Genomic DNA, 16,648 nt, shown 5'->3' on the forward strand with positions numbered 1-16,648 from the left:
CTTTCCCTGGCCGGTTTTGCTCAGTGGATAAAGTGTCATCGGCCTGCAGACTGAAGAGTCCTGGGTTCGATTCTGGTCAAGGGCATGTACCTTGGCTGCAGGCACATCCCAGGGAGGGCGTGCAGGAGGCAGCTGATTGGTGTTTCTCTCTCGTCCATGTTTCTGACTCTCTATCCCTCGACCTTCCTCTCTGTAAAAAAAATCAACAAAATATACTTTTTGTACTCAGGTGAGACTTCACATGAAAAGTGTATGACAGAAATGTGCACCAAGGACAAATATTAAAATTAATCTGGGAAATCTGAGAAGAGGTGTCCCAAGTTAATTTGAAATGTTAGATAAAAATTAGGTAGATTAAGAAGGAAATTCCCGGCAGAGAGAAAAACACAAGTGGCATCACCAGGCTGTGAAGCAGCAATGATACCTTGAGAACGAGTGCAGTAAAGCTGCGCACAGAGCAGCGAAAGGAGGTAGTGAGCAAGGTGCAGATTATTAAGAAGTTTAAACTTTACGCTGGAAGCAAATGGGTCTTCCTGGTGGGACATAATCAGATGAATTTTAGAAAGATTCCTCTGACCTCAGTGTGACCCTCAGATGGGAGGAACCCTGCCTAGTGGCAAGGAAATGAATTAGGTGGTTATTGCAGGCAGCCAGGCGAGTCATGATGAGTGTCAACATTAAGGTAAAGGCCATGGAATTGGAAAATAAATGAGAACTCCAAAGTATTCCAAGGAGAGAAAATCTGTAGGATTTGATGGTGGCTGAATAAGGAACTGCAATGGGGATGCTACCATAATGACAGAGATTACAGAAAAGTATCATGTTTAGGCAGACTGTCAAGAAATTTATGGTGGTCACAATCAGTCTGAAGTACCTATGAGACATCCAGGTACAGATATTTAGCAGGTGGTTAAGTACATAAATCTAAAATTTGGGAGAATATTCTAATGTGATAATATAGATTTAGGAATCATTTAACATATGACTAAAGCCAGGAGTATGCTTAAAATTGACCAGATACTGCATATAAAATGGAAGGACTAGAGCTTGAGAGGAGACCAACAGGAAAGCCAACATTTGAGAGTCAAGGGAAGATTGAAATAGGGACATGTAGGAAATTACATGTCATTTTTTTAAAATTTGCACTACCTCACCATATAAATTATCTGCACCTTGTGGCCTGCGACTGTGTTTTCACTTTTATTTTATTGTATGTGTTTCTCCAAGAGTCTTAAACTATGCTGCCTTTATGGAAGGTAGGGCTAAATAGTCACCTGACTGATTAGCAAGCATAGTTCTCTACTCAATAGTGACTATTACAGCTTAGACCTATGGAGCTTCAAATATCACACTGTCCCTTTCCAATAAATGTGTCTGGAACAATACTCAGACAACAGTATCTTTTTCAGACTAGTATCAAGTTTTTACTCCAGTTTGCTATATATTAGGTGGTTAGATTTAGCTTAGGGTACATAGATTTCTGTAAGCTGAAATAGCTAGCTTAATTAAAAGAATACTTGATTTTTCTCAAATTATGAAAATTTTCATGATGATCATGAGGAGTGCCAAAGTAGAATATTCTCTGTACAATTTTTATCCTTACCCAAATTTTAATATCCAAAATAAATGAGCTGGCTCTTTCCAATATACCTTTATTTTAGATACCAGGATGTAAAATATATCCATTTTCCCCCCATAAAAGAAGGGTTAGGTAAGAAGACTTAAGCCGCAATATATTACAAGACAGAGCTAGCTAAGGAAGATAAAGCTGCTAAGCTGTGTGAAATATAAAAGGAAAAGCCATTCGATTAACTCTACTTTTGTTTTCATCTATTTCTACTAACACACCTAGTAATCTTTCTGATATGAATAGAATGCCTGTATGTGGACATATATTTGAATAAACCTGATACATTGATTTATATATTCTGAAGATATTTCAGACACCATCTGCCTAGTTTTCTAAAATGTGATCACCATAGATTGAAAAACCAAAAAGCTGGTCACGTGATTAAAGACCTCTTTGAATTTGTTAACAGTTATGTATAAGCGGTCAAAACAATAATGTGACGCATGAGGCTTGTGTACTGATTACTTACAACTTTAAAATAACTGGATATTCTTGAGAGTATGAACACTTCCCAAATATCAATCAGAATGCTTTGAGCACAGAGAGTTGGGAGCTACATAATTAAATAGGTTACATTAAGTCTAACAAATATATCCAGAAAACTTCATCAATAACTACTACTGTAACAGTTCCCTTTAGTAAATATGCATACCATGCACGAAAGCCCATTAAAAATAGCTAAACTGCATGAGACGTATATATGACAGTATAGACACTTAATTGGTTTTCAATTCACATACCTTCTCTATGTAAATAGAGACAATAATTACCTGACATAACAATGGGGAAATGTGTACACTAATAATTATAAATCATTAGCAAGATATTACCCTCATTATGGTTCTTTAAAGGAGCTACTATCTAATTGAGCACATTAATTACTTTCAAATTGCACAAAATTACTTTCTATAACATTCACTTATCTTACTATCTAAACTTAAGAGGAGTTATCAAAATACTACATTGTAAAAATCTATTTAAATGTCTTCTCCCAACTGCAGGCTGCTTTTTTGCAAGGCCCAAAGGAGAATTTTCCCAAAGAGAGTCCTGTAGGCAGTTGTAATTCAGAGCTACTGTTACTTGAAAAATGTTTTGAAATTTCGCTTTGCCATAAAAGGTAGCATTTTACTGAGGCTCCATCAAAGATAACACCTCCTTCTCAGCAAAAGCCTTTCCACTTGCCAAACAATGAGTGTCAAGACTCTCTATGTGTACAACTTGTTTGCGTTATTGATAAAATATATATTATCACTGTTAATTGCTTTTCTGAAGTCTGAAATGAATAACTTGGGTCAGGGAGAGTAAAATTTATAAAGATGAAAACCATATAATTTATCATCCAGATTGAAACTGAGAGAAAGAGGTACTATCCATAATGATACCATGAAATAGGCATAAATAGATACTTTCCTGAGCAAACCAACATGTACATTCACTTTCCTTTTAAACAAGTCTATGTTTTCTTTGAATAAAGTCTCATGTGTTCAGTAAATTTTCCAAAGATAGCAACAGAGGTAGGAATATCTAAGGTAAATTCTGAGTATATTCCCCTCTTGTCATCCACAGAAAACCATCCTAGATCAAAATAAGTGTAGATAAGCTTGATGTAAGAGTATGAAAATATATATACAGAAAGCCTAAGACATCCAGAACAAAAACCTTAAAAATTCTTAAACATGTATAATCCATTACATTCCCCAACATTAAAAGTAGCATGAAAGAGAAACTACTACCTCACAAGTATATGGCCCTTCATTCAACTAATTTTGAAAATGAATAACTTATTAAATTCAGTGACACTAAAATTATCACAATGATTCTCTAACTATTTTTTCTAGTAAGAGATGAGGAAATTATTAGGATTGTTGCCTTTTAGGTATTTCAAAAGTTATCATTTTGCCCACGTTGCTTTTTGTGCTAAAACACATTTAAGAGCTATTTAATGAGAAAGGAAGAAGGTAAATGTAATCTCAGATCAAATCCTGGACTCATTTTACCTTTTTGACTCTATGCCAGATTCTCACTGGTAGGTGCAGCTCTGGCCACACTGCACTGCTGGCATGACACGATGGATGGGTTTTTCTACAAGAACTCATCTCCACAGGACCCCTAGTAGCTGCAATAATCACAGGAAAAGGTGATCTTGGGATTCTTCCACACAGCCTCATAAAGTTAGGAGGGCAGCATTAACCATCCCACTTTACACATAAAGAAACGGAGGCCAGAATCTAGCCCATTGCTCTAGCCTACTATCTGACGCTTACTTCCCTTTGCTGTGACAGTGTTAAAACCTACCAATTAAAACATAGTAAGAGCCGAAACCGTTTTTGGCTCAGTGGGTAGAGCGTTGGCCTGCAGACTGAAAGGTCTCAGGTCCGATTCCAGTCAAGGGCATTGTACCCTGGTTGTGGGCACGTCCCCAGTATGGGGTGTGCAAGAGGCAGCTGATCGATGTTTCTCTCTCACCGATGTTTCTAACTCTCTAACCTTCTCTCTTCCTCTCTGTAAAAAATCAATAAAATATATTTTTTTATATAAAAATAGTAAGAACGACGCCAACATTGGGCTATCAGCAGAAGGCTCTCTATCCTGCCCAAACAGCCCAAATGCCTGACCCAATTCTAATACCTGAAATGAGGGTCTTAATGTTGAATTGAATATGATATTATACTTTGCTAGAAATAGTCTATTAATAAATACAATTCACAATTCAAACAAGTTGTAGGAAGAAGAGTTAACCTCATGGTGGAGGCTGGTGGAAAAGAGCTAAGGTGTTAAAGCAAACCAGCAAGGAGATCAGAGAAGCCCCAGGTGCATAGGGGGTTTAGTTCGTCACCTGTGGCCAGATCTAGAGAGTGGAGGGAGGAGGACTTGGAAAGGGATAGAAAATGCCACTTAGCCATGCGAAATTCTTCTCTTGCTCCTTTTCAGTTTTATTCTCTGGACTCCAGGATCAAATGTCATGAGCAAAAGGTCAGGATGGTACCAGGCTAGTTGTGGGAATTTTACTAATATTCAAAAACTAATGGAATACTGACAAATGGGTTTCTCACCAGGAGGAGAGCACAGGCAGAGTAAAATATGTAGAGTAACCAGAAGGCACTCAGATAAGGCAGTCTTCTCTCCCAACAGAAGAGGGAAACCAACCATAATGCTCACAGTTTGATTAGCTTTCCAAAAGACTTACAAGAGCACTAAAGACCTGAAGTCCATGTCCGTGGGCCTGGGTTCTATAATATTACTCTGGTTGCCATGTGCCTTGGGCAAATTTACTTCAATTTTTTGAATCATCCAACTCATATCACAGGACAAAATGTAAAAAGTTGCTTAGAAATATAAAATAGACCATAAAGATAAAATGAAATGCAGCACGATAGACTATATAACCCATGGTACACAAATCTGTCCATCTACATATCACACATATGGAAGAATAACAATATTATTTCAGGGATTCCCATATTTGCCATCTTTCCAGGAAACTTACTATACGTGGAACACAAATTGTTCTCCAAATTTAATAAGTTGGGCAAATAACACTTGCAAGATGTAGTGTTTCTATTCAAGGCAGCAGCAGCACAGATAGCCCACACAGGTTTCTGTATTCTACTTCTAATTTAGAAACCTATTTACTTAAACGATGGTGCCCCCTCAGTTTTGGTTAAGAAGAAACACAAGTTGAAAGAAAGTCAAGACAGGTTGGCAAAAATGTGAACTAGTCAATTACCCTCCATTCCCTTTAACACCTCACCTCTTTCATTGTTTAGGCTCCCCTTTTTTTATGTTTTCTCCAGGAGTATTTGAAAATTCGGTACTGAGCATGCACATTTAGGTATTTGTTGAAAATAGTTAACCTTCCCTAACTTTTACCCTACCCATCCATGGTGTGAAGGAGACCAGACTCTGAGGGAGAGGTTGAAAGTTCTCCCCCTCTTGTGGTTTCCTGCCTAACACAGAATCTCCTCAGAACAGGTAGCCCCTTCTCAGGCTTCAGTCACTTTCATTACTATTGCCATTTTCTTCTTCCTTCTGAGCCACCCTGACTCAGCATTATGACAGAATATTTTGGGGTGTACAATATAAAAATCTTTGCAAACCCCAAGGAAACTAGGATGCCTGCATACATGAGAAGTCTATCCTTATCCCTCTCCAGCTGCCCTATTCAACTTTTTGTTCTCTTCCCAGTTGCTGATTGGGGTCTCTCATATTGAGCTTATAGAACATTTCAAGCCACACTGTCATAATTGCTTGGAGGGGAAAAAACAGTGAAAGCATTCTGTTCCTTCTACTTTCTCCTCTCACAAAGGAAATGGATATTAGGGATGTTTAAAAAGTTAGTGGTTAGTTCCTTGTTAAAAAGACAGGGAGAAGTCCAAAGTCAATATTCTTTATAAATCAATTCACATCACAAATTGCAGGATTCATAAGAAAAATAGAAACTCATGGGATCCCGGTTTAATTTTCTTGCCTACATTTATACAGTAAGTGGCAGGACTAGATCTAGAACCCCAAAATGCTTGGATCCAGAATTAATGGTTTTTCTACCAAGCATGAAGCTTTTTGTTATCTTTGCACTGGAGACAATCCCCCTGCCCTCAATCCACAGGAAAATATTAAATAGAGTGGGGGTGAAGCTGCAGGCCCTCTTAGAATCAGCCACTGAACTTCTGAATCAGCCCAACCTTTTGCCAAACCACAGCTCTGAAACTGAGGAAAGAGAAGAAAGGTAGATGAAATACAAGCCTCTTTCTGGTAGGACAGTGTAGTGTAGGGGTGTCGAACTCAATCAGAGAAGGGGCCAAAATCTAAAATCCAGCCTAAATCGCGGGCCGAATGGTTACTGAACAGTCATAAACTGTCATTGTGATGGAAACGCAGCGGAGTGCAATGATGACAGCGCGGTGCGGGCCACATTGCAAGGCCTGGCGGGACGGATTTGGCCCGCGGGCCTTGTGTTTGACACATGTGGTGTAGTGTGTGGGAACATACTTGGATTTGGAATAAAAGGTCTGCGTTGTATGTCAATTTTAATTTTAAGAAGTTATTTTAAAAAAAAAAAAAAAGATCTGGATTTGAATCCTGACGTGGCCATCATATGAGTCAGCTGAGGGTATTACTGGAAATCTGAGTATAAGATGAAGAATTGAGGGTCGTGTGACCTAACTTACCTTCTGTGCAGGCTATTGTGAGAATTCAAATATACATATAGTAAACTTGAGCATAGTTCAATTATTTGGCATGTGAGTCAATAACCACTTAGGATAATAGCCAGTATGAGGTAAATGCTCAATAAATGCTAGCTTTATTTAATATTCTAACATAGTTCTCAGTCTCCATTTTCAAACCATCCCTTTAACTCTATTTTTTTTTCATCTTCTCTACTATTCTGTAGCTCCTTTCTCTATGAAGTGTTTATAAAAAAAGAAATAAGATTTTAGATCTTCAAGAGATCTCTGATGTAGGTCCCAGATATTGCAATTTTCCACTCAGGTAATATATTGGCTCATGGTGTCTGATGACAATTACTTAAAAGGAGCATTCATTGAGGAAGTTAGGTTTCAAAAAGTCTTCAGAATGCGCACACACACACCAAAAACTCTACTAAGATTAAAAAAAGACCTTTTATTTTTAGGTAATTAAATCAACCATTAAAATTTATTTGCAGGAGTCAACTATTTATTGTAATATACCAATGGTATTTAAAATCAGTGCAGTTTGTAAACAAAATGAATTATTATTTTTATAATAAAGTACTTACAATTTCAAATAAAAAAAATTTTCTGAAATCTTGAGGTGAAAGTAGCTTGATTATTGTCTTCCACTGATATATATTTAAAGACATTCTCAAGACCAAATTCATGTAGCAATTTACACTCAAGGCTGATTAAACTATACTACTATATTTTATTTGATAGTTTGTAAAGTTTCTCTGGCATATCTGCCCATCACTTTTCTACCTTCTATATATTAATGTCTGTTTTTATACATTGTGAAGGGACAGAGTATTCTCAGTAGGTAGTTCAAAGTGATGGTTCTGCAGTGGTGACAACAGTGAGTTTTAAGTCTAATCGCTCTGTTACCAGAACTTTAGCTTTGTATGATCTGCTGTGAATTTCTCAATATGTGATATGAGGGACCCAGCATTACCATAAAAGCTTATCTCTGATTTAACAAATGTTTCAAAGCCCCTTGGAAAACATCCTGTCTTCCAATCTATTATTATGCAAAGTTTAGAAAAGGCCAACACCTTTAACTATGTGTTATTTACTCCTATTTACTTATGGGTCATCTGCATAGCCCCTATGATCCCCAGTTTTTATGGCAGAAAGTGCACTCTAGAAAAATGTTCTGCTAATTGCAGAAAATTTGACACACTGACATGGCAGCAAACTGGTATTTACTCCAAAACACTCACCGATCTGCCACTGCACAAAAGGCTGAGATGTCAGCAGTGGAGGCTGATTGATAAAGTTAATGCAGAGGTCCTGGATTATAGGGAACTGTTGTATAACAGCATCGCATACTGCAATGTTGTGTGAATCCTTGCTATAATGGAACCATATTTGCAAACCAGTGGACAGCGGCCACAGGAACAGAGGCAGGAAAGGTGTCTTCGACATGAATAGTTGGACGGTACTCCTCATTTGTATTCATCCATAAAGCGCATACCATCTCATCACTGCTGTCCTCAGGCAGTGAGAAGGTCTGAGACTGTCCTAAAAACTCACCCACTCTCATTTAAAATCCCTCACTCTCCGCCATCCCTGAAACAGCCAATGACAGAGCATGATGGCCACTACTTGCACTGTGCCTTCCCCTTCCTCTCCGGACCCTGTCCAGCAGCAGCCCGTGGCTTTCCCTGGCTGCTGGAGGCCTCCATCCACCTGCTCTTTGCAGCAAACACCAAAGGGAGCAGTAGCAAACCTGTAAATCCTGACCAGCAGAGAAGGTGCCCAGAGCAAGTGGCAGAGGCTGCAACCAGTGAGGACAGACGGACTGACAACAGGACAGACAGACAGCACCATCAGACACCATCCACTACTCCCAGCCTCAGGAGAGGGGCAGCCTGCAGCACCAGGGACGTCGTGGCTCTCGATGGGGACGGGCAGCAGATGAACCAGGGTTTTGTGCCTCCCTCAAAGCAGCAGGCTTAAAGTATGTGGGGTTTAGTTTTTGGATGAGAAGGAGCAGGGAATTCAGAAACCTGCTGCTCTGGATAGAAAGAAGCAGGCCAGCTCTGGCCTTCCAAGTTAATGGCCTTTTCTGAGTCTACAATGGAAAGGGCAGTGATGACTGGATTTCCACACTTTTGCGGTGACACGGCACCCACAGCTCTCCCACGATAGTCCCCTCTCCCATCTGGGTGGCGGTGACACTGGCGGGGACCCATCTGCCTGTGAAGGCAGCTCCCTCCATCCCTGTCCCGGGAGGCACTGCTGCACGGAGGGGAAGCGGAAGAACCCTTTGGTGGCAGCATCTTCTCCTCAGGAGGCAATCCTAGGGGGTGAGGAGAGCCACGCTGGGTGTGCTCCATGCCTGGCTCTCACCCCCCCTTCCCTTCTGTGCCTGCCTCTTCTTGGCTGTTCAGCTAACTCAAGACGCAACAGGTTCCCTTTGGCTCCTCGTGCCAATCCTGTGCCCCCCGATACACTCCTGTCCCTGGCAGGGTTTCTAAATCCCCTCACCCCTGAGGTGAAAACTTTCCTGAACGCATGAAGACCTGCCAAGGGAGGGCAGGGTGGAAGTCCCCTTCGGCTCCACGCTAGGTGTGATGCTAAGGAGCAGCAAAACCGACTCCGGGTGCCGGGACCTTGTCAGAGCACAGTGTCACACACTTCTGCATCACCAGCCACGGGCCTGTCCCCTCCCCAGACACCAGGCACTGGATAGGGATCCCCTTGAGGGGCTGATGGGCTTTCCAGAAGCGGAGATGTAGGCACATCCCCAACCCCCTATGGCACTGCTTGCACCAGGATCTGAGCAGGCCGGGGAGGTCTCTTGGAAACCAGTAAAGAGGAACCTCTATTTTATGCACACCAGACTCCCTCCCCACCGGCTTCTCCCATGATGACAAACTTTGCATTGCCGATGGCTTCACATAGATGTAAGAAAATGGGACTGCACACAGGGATTTTGTGTCAAAGGCTGTGCAGAGAAGGTTAAAGAGAGTCTGGGGAGGCAGGTTCCCAAAGATGGCAACTGCCGCCCCCAATAAAGACCCAGCCTTGATGTGTGATTTGAATGAGTACCAAAATGAACACTAAAAATAAGCATTTCTTCCCCCGTCTGTAAATACTGACACCCTTCAGTGGGGTAACCCAGCCTGCTCAACAACTCCACGAAGAGCAGAGGAGCTATTCTCAGCACCGCCTCCTCCCACCTCCTCTTTCCTTCCACTCACCCCCTGCCCCCTATCCTGCTCCCAACCCAGGTCCCTTCCACTTGGGTGGGATCAGCCCTTCTCAGCTTCCGCACATCCCAGCCCCAGCCAGGGTGGTCGCTGTCCACCCAGCCCTCCTCTGCACCCCGGTCTCCAGCCACCCTCTCCTGGCTCCTGGGCTCTGGGGCTCGGTGACATCCTCTCCTCCCCTGGCTCCCCCTACCTCTCTCCTGCTCAAGCCCAGAGCCCCCTGGCCCCAAGGAGGGCGCCTCCGCCCGCACCCAGCACCCTCGCCCGGCCCCCTCCCCCACACCCAGCCCAGAGGGTTGGGTGGGTGAGTGAGTGGTGAATGGACTGAGGGAGGCACGGAGGCTCGGGGCGGCGTGGCTGGGGGGGTTAGCTTACTTGAGCATGGCTTCTTCTTTTTCCTCCTCTTCCTTCTGCCGGTCCATCACTGCCATGATAATGTTCCTCTCCTCCTCGGTCAGGTGGCTCAGGTCGGGCAGCTCTTGCATGGGGGGAGGCACGGTGGGTGGGCGAGCACCGCGGGGCCCCACGGCCGAGGACATGGTCGTGGCCTGCCCGCCCCCTCCTCCTCCTCCTCCTCTTCGGGCTCGGGGCTCTCACCTTTCGGATGCAGGATGCTCGCCCAGCGGCGCCCCCGCCTCCCTTCCTCCCCTTCCCTTCCCTTCACAGCGGAGCCCTCCGGGCGGCGGCAGCAGCGGAGCCGGGGAGGCAGCGAGCCCAGGCTCTCATGGCTGTTTGCATCCACCCAGCCCCGGATGCTGCCTTTGTGTGGGGCGCCCTGGCGGGGCTCGGGGCTGCCCGGCCGCCTGCCTCCCGCTGCCCAGCCTCAGCCGCGGGGGCGGCAGGCAAGGGGCGCGGGCTCGGCGATCAGGGCGGTGTGCGGGGCGGGGGCGGGGCCGGGCCGGGGCCGCGGCTGCTGCTGCTGCTGCTGCTGAGGCTGAGGCTGCTCCCAGCTCCGCTGCCTCCAGTTCGGGGCGCCGGGAGGGAGAGTTTGGGTGTCCGTTAGGCGGAGTCTCGGAGGCTCTGCGCCCGGGTGATGCTGCTGCTGCTGCTGCTGCTCTTGCAGACGCGGCTGCCAGTAGCTCAGTCCCGGAGCCGCTCCGCCCACGGGCACCCACCCGCCCGCCCACTGCCTGGGTCCGAGCCTCGGAGCCCCGGCCGCTCCCCCCGCCTCCCTCCCGCCCCTCGCCCCACCGCGCGCTCACCAGCCACCGTGCGCCCCACCTCACTCTCTCTCCCCAGGTACCCCTCGCCCGTGAGTCATCCTCCCTTCCCCGTCTCTGGTCTATGTCATCCTCTCGCCAGCCCTGTTGGTTCCTGGGTTGCGTTAATCATCCTCATCCTCGCTACCATTCAGAGGATTGGCGCACCCACTGTGCTCTGGGCAGCTGGATAGAACGCCTCTGGGTGCATTTCCCCCATCCCCTGAGACCATATCCTTCTCATGACTAGTCCAGTATTTCTATAGCCACAACAATGTGATTTTTAAAAATAATTTATATGTATACACACACCTCCACCAGCCTGGATTTTTCTGGGTGCACTGAATGCAGTAGCTTTCTCGACCCATCCTGGGTAGGTTCCGCAATTTATCCTAATCCTCTCCCCCCCTCCCCCCGCCCCCGCAACTCAGCAACTCTTTAATTTGTCATTTGGGGCTGTGGGTAGTCCTTTCACATCACTTCTCTGATGCTTGCAAATGAATTGCCTACTCTGGTTTCTCATGATGCTCACTCTCCTCAGGGACTCACTTCTTAGCCTCTCTGGGTGCTTCTCCAGGAACACGGATCTCAGATAAGAAAAACACCCCACCTATCACATGGTGAGAAGCTGCTGCTCAGTGCCTGGCCCAATGATAGGCATTAACATGAGCTCCTCTTGCTGATAAAAGGCAAAAATAAACAATGTTATCAGTTTTGAAAACCGAAGATTAAATTTTCCTGATATACCTATGGAGAAGGATTCAAATTGTACGACAATTTAAAAAAATCAATAGTGATGAGGGAATTGGGGAATTGGTATGCTCCCTGTCTGGGGAATTCTTTTTATAGTTCCAGGAAGAATCTAGCACTAATCTTTTCTTTTTCCTCTAGGCCTAATTTTGTTAATAAAGAAGAAGATGATGATATTTATGAATCCTAAAACTCCTAAAATCTTTAATTTTAGGGAATTTAAGGTTTTAACCACTGGATCTCCCATTGAATACAGGTGTTGATTCTACTTGGAGACATCTGTTTGAATATTTTCAGTAATAGAAGGTTTACATCTTAAGTCTATTCCTATGTCTAAATCCTTCTACCTAAAACATTTTCAACTGTTTGAAGTGTTTGTCATGTCATCTTCAATTTCCTCCAGAGTAAACCTTCCCAATTCATCTTACCGGTAATGGTGTAGAATGATTTTAATGCTGGTATTCACCAGCCTTTGCACCCACTTGTGTTTTTTCACCAGCCTTCCAAAGCAGTGAAATCAAGAATACATGTAAAGAACCAAAAACTGGCTATTGGCATTTACTAGTGCTTTATAATCATTTTTATTTGCACAACTTAACATTGGCTTAACTTTTTGGTAGCCATGTCAGTTATGAGGATATCCCTGAAATAAATACATAGACCACCATAATGTCCATTTATTTTTCATAAGTTCTGCTGCCTGAAAAGATTTCTTCTTTCCTCTAATTAAGCAATCGATGAAATTACCTTAATAAGCATCTTTTCCTCATTAAAAAAAAAAAAAGTACCTGTTTCTCTCAGATCAGCGTACTAGTATATTCAGGGAGACAGGGAGAGTAGTTTGAATTCTGGCTTTACCAGTGACTTTATGATCTTGGCAAAATCATTAATGCTTTCTGAATTTCTGTTTCCTCATCTGAAAAATGGGGTAAAGACATCCCCTCCCCCCCCCCAAAAAAAGAAATATTGAATAAGGAGACATATTTGGAGCATCTAACTACATTGTAATACTTTGTGGTACTCTTTTCCTTATTCCTTGCTCTTTCCAAGAAATGTATTAGGCCACCTCTCCATTATTAATGTACAGAGGGGACTAGAAATGTAGATGATATAGTCTTTCTATCAGATCCCCTTCTCTGCTAGTCAGTCTAGATATGCAACAGACAAAGGCCTTGTCCTCAAGAGGTTTACAATCATGTTGGTTGTCCTGAAATTCCTCTAAAATAGAAACAAAGGAATAAATCCTTTGATAGACAATAGAACTAGCTGAATGAAGCTCTTAAGACAGGGGCCTAGTGCACATTTAACAGTGGTGCTTTCATTTGCTAGGGCTGATGTTACAAAATTCCACAGACTGGGTGGCTTAAACAACAGAAATTTATTTTATCACCTAAAAATCCAAGATCAAAATGCTGGCAGAACTGATATTTTTCCTGAGGCCCCACTCCTTGGCGTGTAGATGGCCATGGTTTCTATGTGTCCTCACATGACCTTTTCTCTGTGCATGCCCTCCCTAGTACCTTCTACTTATAAGGGCATTGTTCCTATTAAACTAGGGTTTCTCCCTTATCACCCCATTTAACTTCTTTAAAGGTATTACCCCCAAACACAGTCACACCCTATTGGGGCTTTAACATATGAATTTTTAAGGGGGCATAATTCAGTCCATTATAAGTGGCTTCCATTTATAAAATTTACTTTGGAAAAGTATCTGGATGACTTAATGAAAATGTGTCTTGTCCTGATCATCTTTATATCCATAGCTACTTCCTTGGGCACCATAAGTGCATATGAAATCAGTGTGCGAATAAATGAAAAAAAAAATAGTGAATGAATTGACCAATAAATTAGTAGTTACCATAGTGTAATCCATGAAAGTTTCCCCTTTGTTCAGGAACTAATCTCATCCATTATGGAGGGGTTCAAAACAATTTCTAAAATCCAAGAGACATATAAACTTTATACATATTAACTTTCACAAAAGCAGGACTTAATCTGAATTTAGATAAGCAATCACACACCCAAAGTAGGTGTACCAAAGCATGTGGCACATTTTAGCTCCTAGACTCTACAGAAAAATTTAAATAAATCTAGAAAAATATGTGTAATACCTCTCTCCTAGAAATTCACAATGCCCCGCAACAAATAAAAAGCGTTAAAATGCAATTATTTACTTTAGTACTAAAATCTGTTTTTACTTGGTTTGGCCTGGCATTTCCTAAGTGTGTTTGGGCTGTAATAGAACTTCATTCTCTCCTAAAGAAGGAAATATGTTTTAGACAATCTTTGGGGAAAATTCTGACGTACAAAACTGATATTCAAAGATGTTAACCAGAGAGATTGTGAAATTTCCAATGTGATTCTCTTCATTCAAACAACAGTATCTGTAGAAAAACATCTTAAATCTCTGTTCATAAGATATGAATGAGGTACGTTTTTTCAAATATATATATTTTTATTTATATCAGAGAGGAAGGGAGAGGGAGAGAGAGAAACAACCAGAATTGAACCTTGACCCCCTGGTTCATAGGTCAACGCTCAAACTCTGAGCCACACCAGCCAGGCTGAGGTACCCTTAAAATCAACACTAACATCATGTTCAGGATTCTAGTCAAAAACAATGACTTGGACAAACTCCTTTAAAGTAAGTGTCTTGGCTATCTTCTCCACTGATACTATCAAACCATCATTTCTCAAAATAACTATAAACTTTGACATTACTGTTTACTGTTAATTTACTAGCTGAGATTATAATTTCAGAGTAGAAAATTACTGAAATGAAGTCAAATTCAAATCTTTATCATTTAAAAGTTGTAGTTGGCTTAATCTTGTCTTCCCTCAAATTCATGTCCACTCAGTCTCAAAATGTGACCTTATTTGGAAATGAGCCTTTACTGATAACATTCGTTAAAATGAGATTATTTTGTATTAAGATGAGTCCTAAATCTGAAGACCGCTGTCCTATGAGAGGAGAGAATGCTCAGACAGACATGGAGGGAAGGAGACCATGTGAAGATACAGACACACAGAGAAGAAGGCCATGTCAGAGAATGGAGTTATGGCACCAGGAATGCCAGGAGCCACCAGATGCTGGACGAAGGGAAAGGCAAAATCTCCTCTAGAGACTTCAGAGTAAGCATGGTCCTGCTAACACCTTGATTTTGGATTTGTAGCCTCCACACTGTGAGAGAAGAAATTTCTGTTGTTTGGGATATTTGTACAGTTTCTGGTACTTTGTTACCACAGCCCTAGGAAACAAATATAATAGTTCTGTGAGTTTGGGTGGATTGGTAAACCTCACAGAATTTTGCTCACCTATAAAATGGAAATAACAACACACACCTTTCAGGATTTTGTTTTGTTTTAATCTTCACTAAAGGGTATTTTTTTTTTTTCCATTGAGTAGAAAGGAGGGTGGGAAGGAAGAGAGAGTGAGAGAGAAACATCAATGTGACACAATCAATTGGTTATCTACTGAAGAAGCCCCAGTATGTGCCTTTGACTGGGAATGGAACCTGTGACCCTTCAATCTGAGGGCCGACGCTTTAAGCACTGAGCCAAACCAACCAGGGCACCTTCCAGGGTTTTGGCAAGGATAAAAAAAGTTGTGAAGATGTGCAGCATCTACTTTGTGCTAGACGCTGAAGAATATGGGAGAGAACAATGCATACAAAGTAATGGCCCTGGAGAGAAATGGAAATCTGTGTGCTTGAGTCAAAAGCAGCCAAAAGCCTGTGTTTGTGAATAAAGTTTTATTGAAACACAGACACGCACATTAATTTATGTATTATCTATAACTGCTTTCATATTACAATCACAGAGTACATGCAACAGAGATCATATTTTCTACAAAGTTTAAAATATTTACTATCTGCCTTTTTACAGGGGAAAAATTTTTTTTCTACATGCTTACAATGCAGTTGGAGGATAGAGGCATAAATAAATACATACATAAGAACAGCTGGCAATGGAATACTACACTGCTATAAAAAAGAAGGAATCCTTACCGTTTGCAGCAGCATGGATGGGCCTGGAGAGCATTATGTTAAGTGAAATAAGCCAGGTAGAGAAAGAAAAATACCACATGATCTCACTCATTTATGGAAAATAAAGAACACTATAACCTGGTGAATAAAAAGAGGCACTAAAGCATCAAACAGACTGTCAAATTATAGCAGGAAGGCTGGGGAATGTTGAGGAAGGAGGTAATAGATCAACCAAAGGACTTGTATGTATGCATGTAAGCACACCAATGGACAAAAGACACTGATAACATTAGTTAAAATGAGATTAAACTTTACTAAGCACCACTATATCTATTATACAAGAATGGCTTATATATAAGAAGATCATATATCCGAGTTTGTCCAGAACCATCTGAGTTTGTGGCTATTGTACTGGCATTATTATCAATATCATCTTCTTTCACTTAAAAGTATCCTAGTTTGGATGATAAATTATATGGCCATCTTATTTATAAATAGTTATAGTAATTTGAAAAAGGATAGTCTTTCTAGCTTCAAAGAACATTTGGCTCTCAAGAGATTTTACTGAAAGTATTTGGCTGACACTGTATATCAGATTTTGGCTCAAATTCAGTCAAATACCTATTTTAATCTGAATTTTGGTAAGTTTCCACAATTATAATTTATTTCATGA

The 16,648-nt window shown here is 42.0% G+C and overlaps 1 protein-coding gene across 40 annotated transcripts in view; it reads right to left on the reverse strand.

The window, feature by feature from the left end:
* RIMS1 (regulating synaptic membrane exocytosis 1) overlaps positions 1 to 10,683 on the reverse strand; it is a 389,815-nt gene extending 379,132 nt beyond the window's left edge. For all 40 annotated transcript variants that reach the window (XM_036413979.2, XM_045572599.1, XM_036413996.2 and 37 more), the window contains exon 1: positions 10,416 to 10,683. In XM_036413979.2, the coding sequence (XP_036269872.1) occupies positions 10,416 to 10,579 (164 nt within the window). In that variant the 5' untranslated portion in view covers positions 10,580 to 10,683. The remainder of the gene's footprint in view (positions 1 to 10,415) is intronic.
* Positions 10,684 to 16,648: the final 5,965 nt, after the last annotated feature.

This window comes from Pipistrellus kuhlii, unplaced genomic scaffold (genome assembly GCF_014108245.1).
Source record: "Pipistrellus kuhlii isolate mPipKuh1 unplaced genomic scaffold, mPipKuh1.p scaffold_m20_p_5, whole genome shotgun sequence".
NCBI classification, from domain to species: Eukaryota; Metazoa; Chordata; class Mammalia; order Chiroptera; family Vespertilionidae; genus Pipistrellus; species Pipistrellus kuhlii.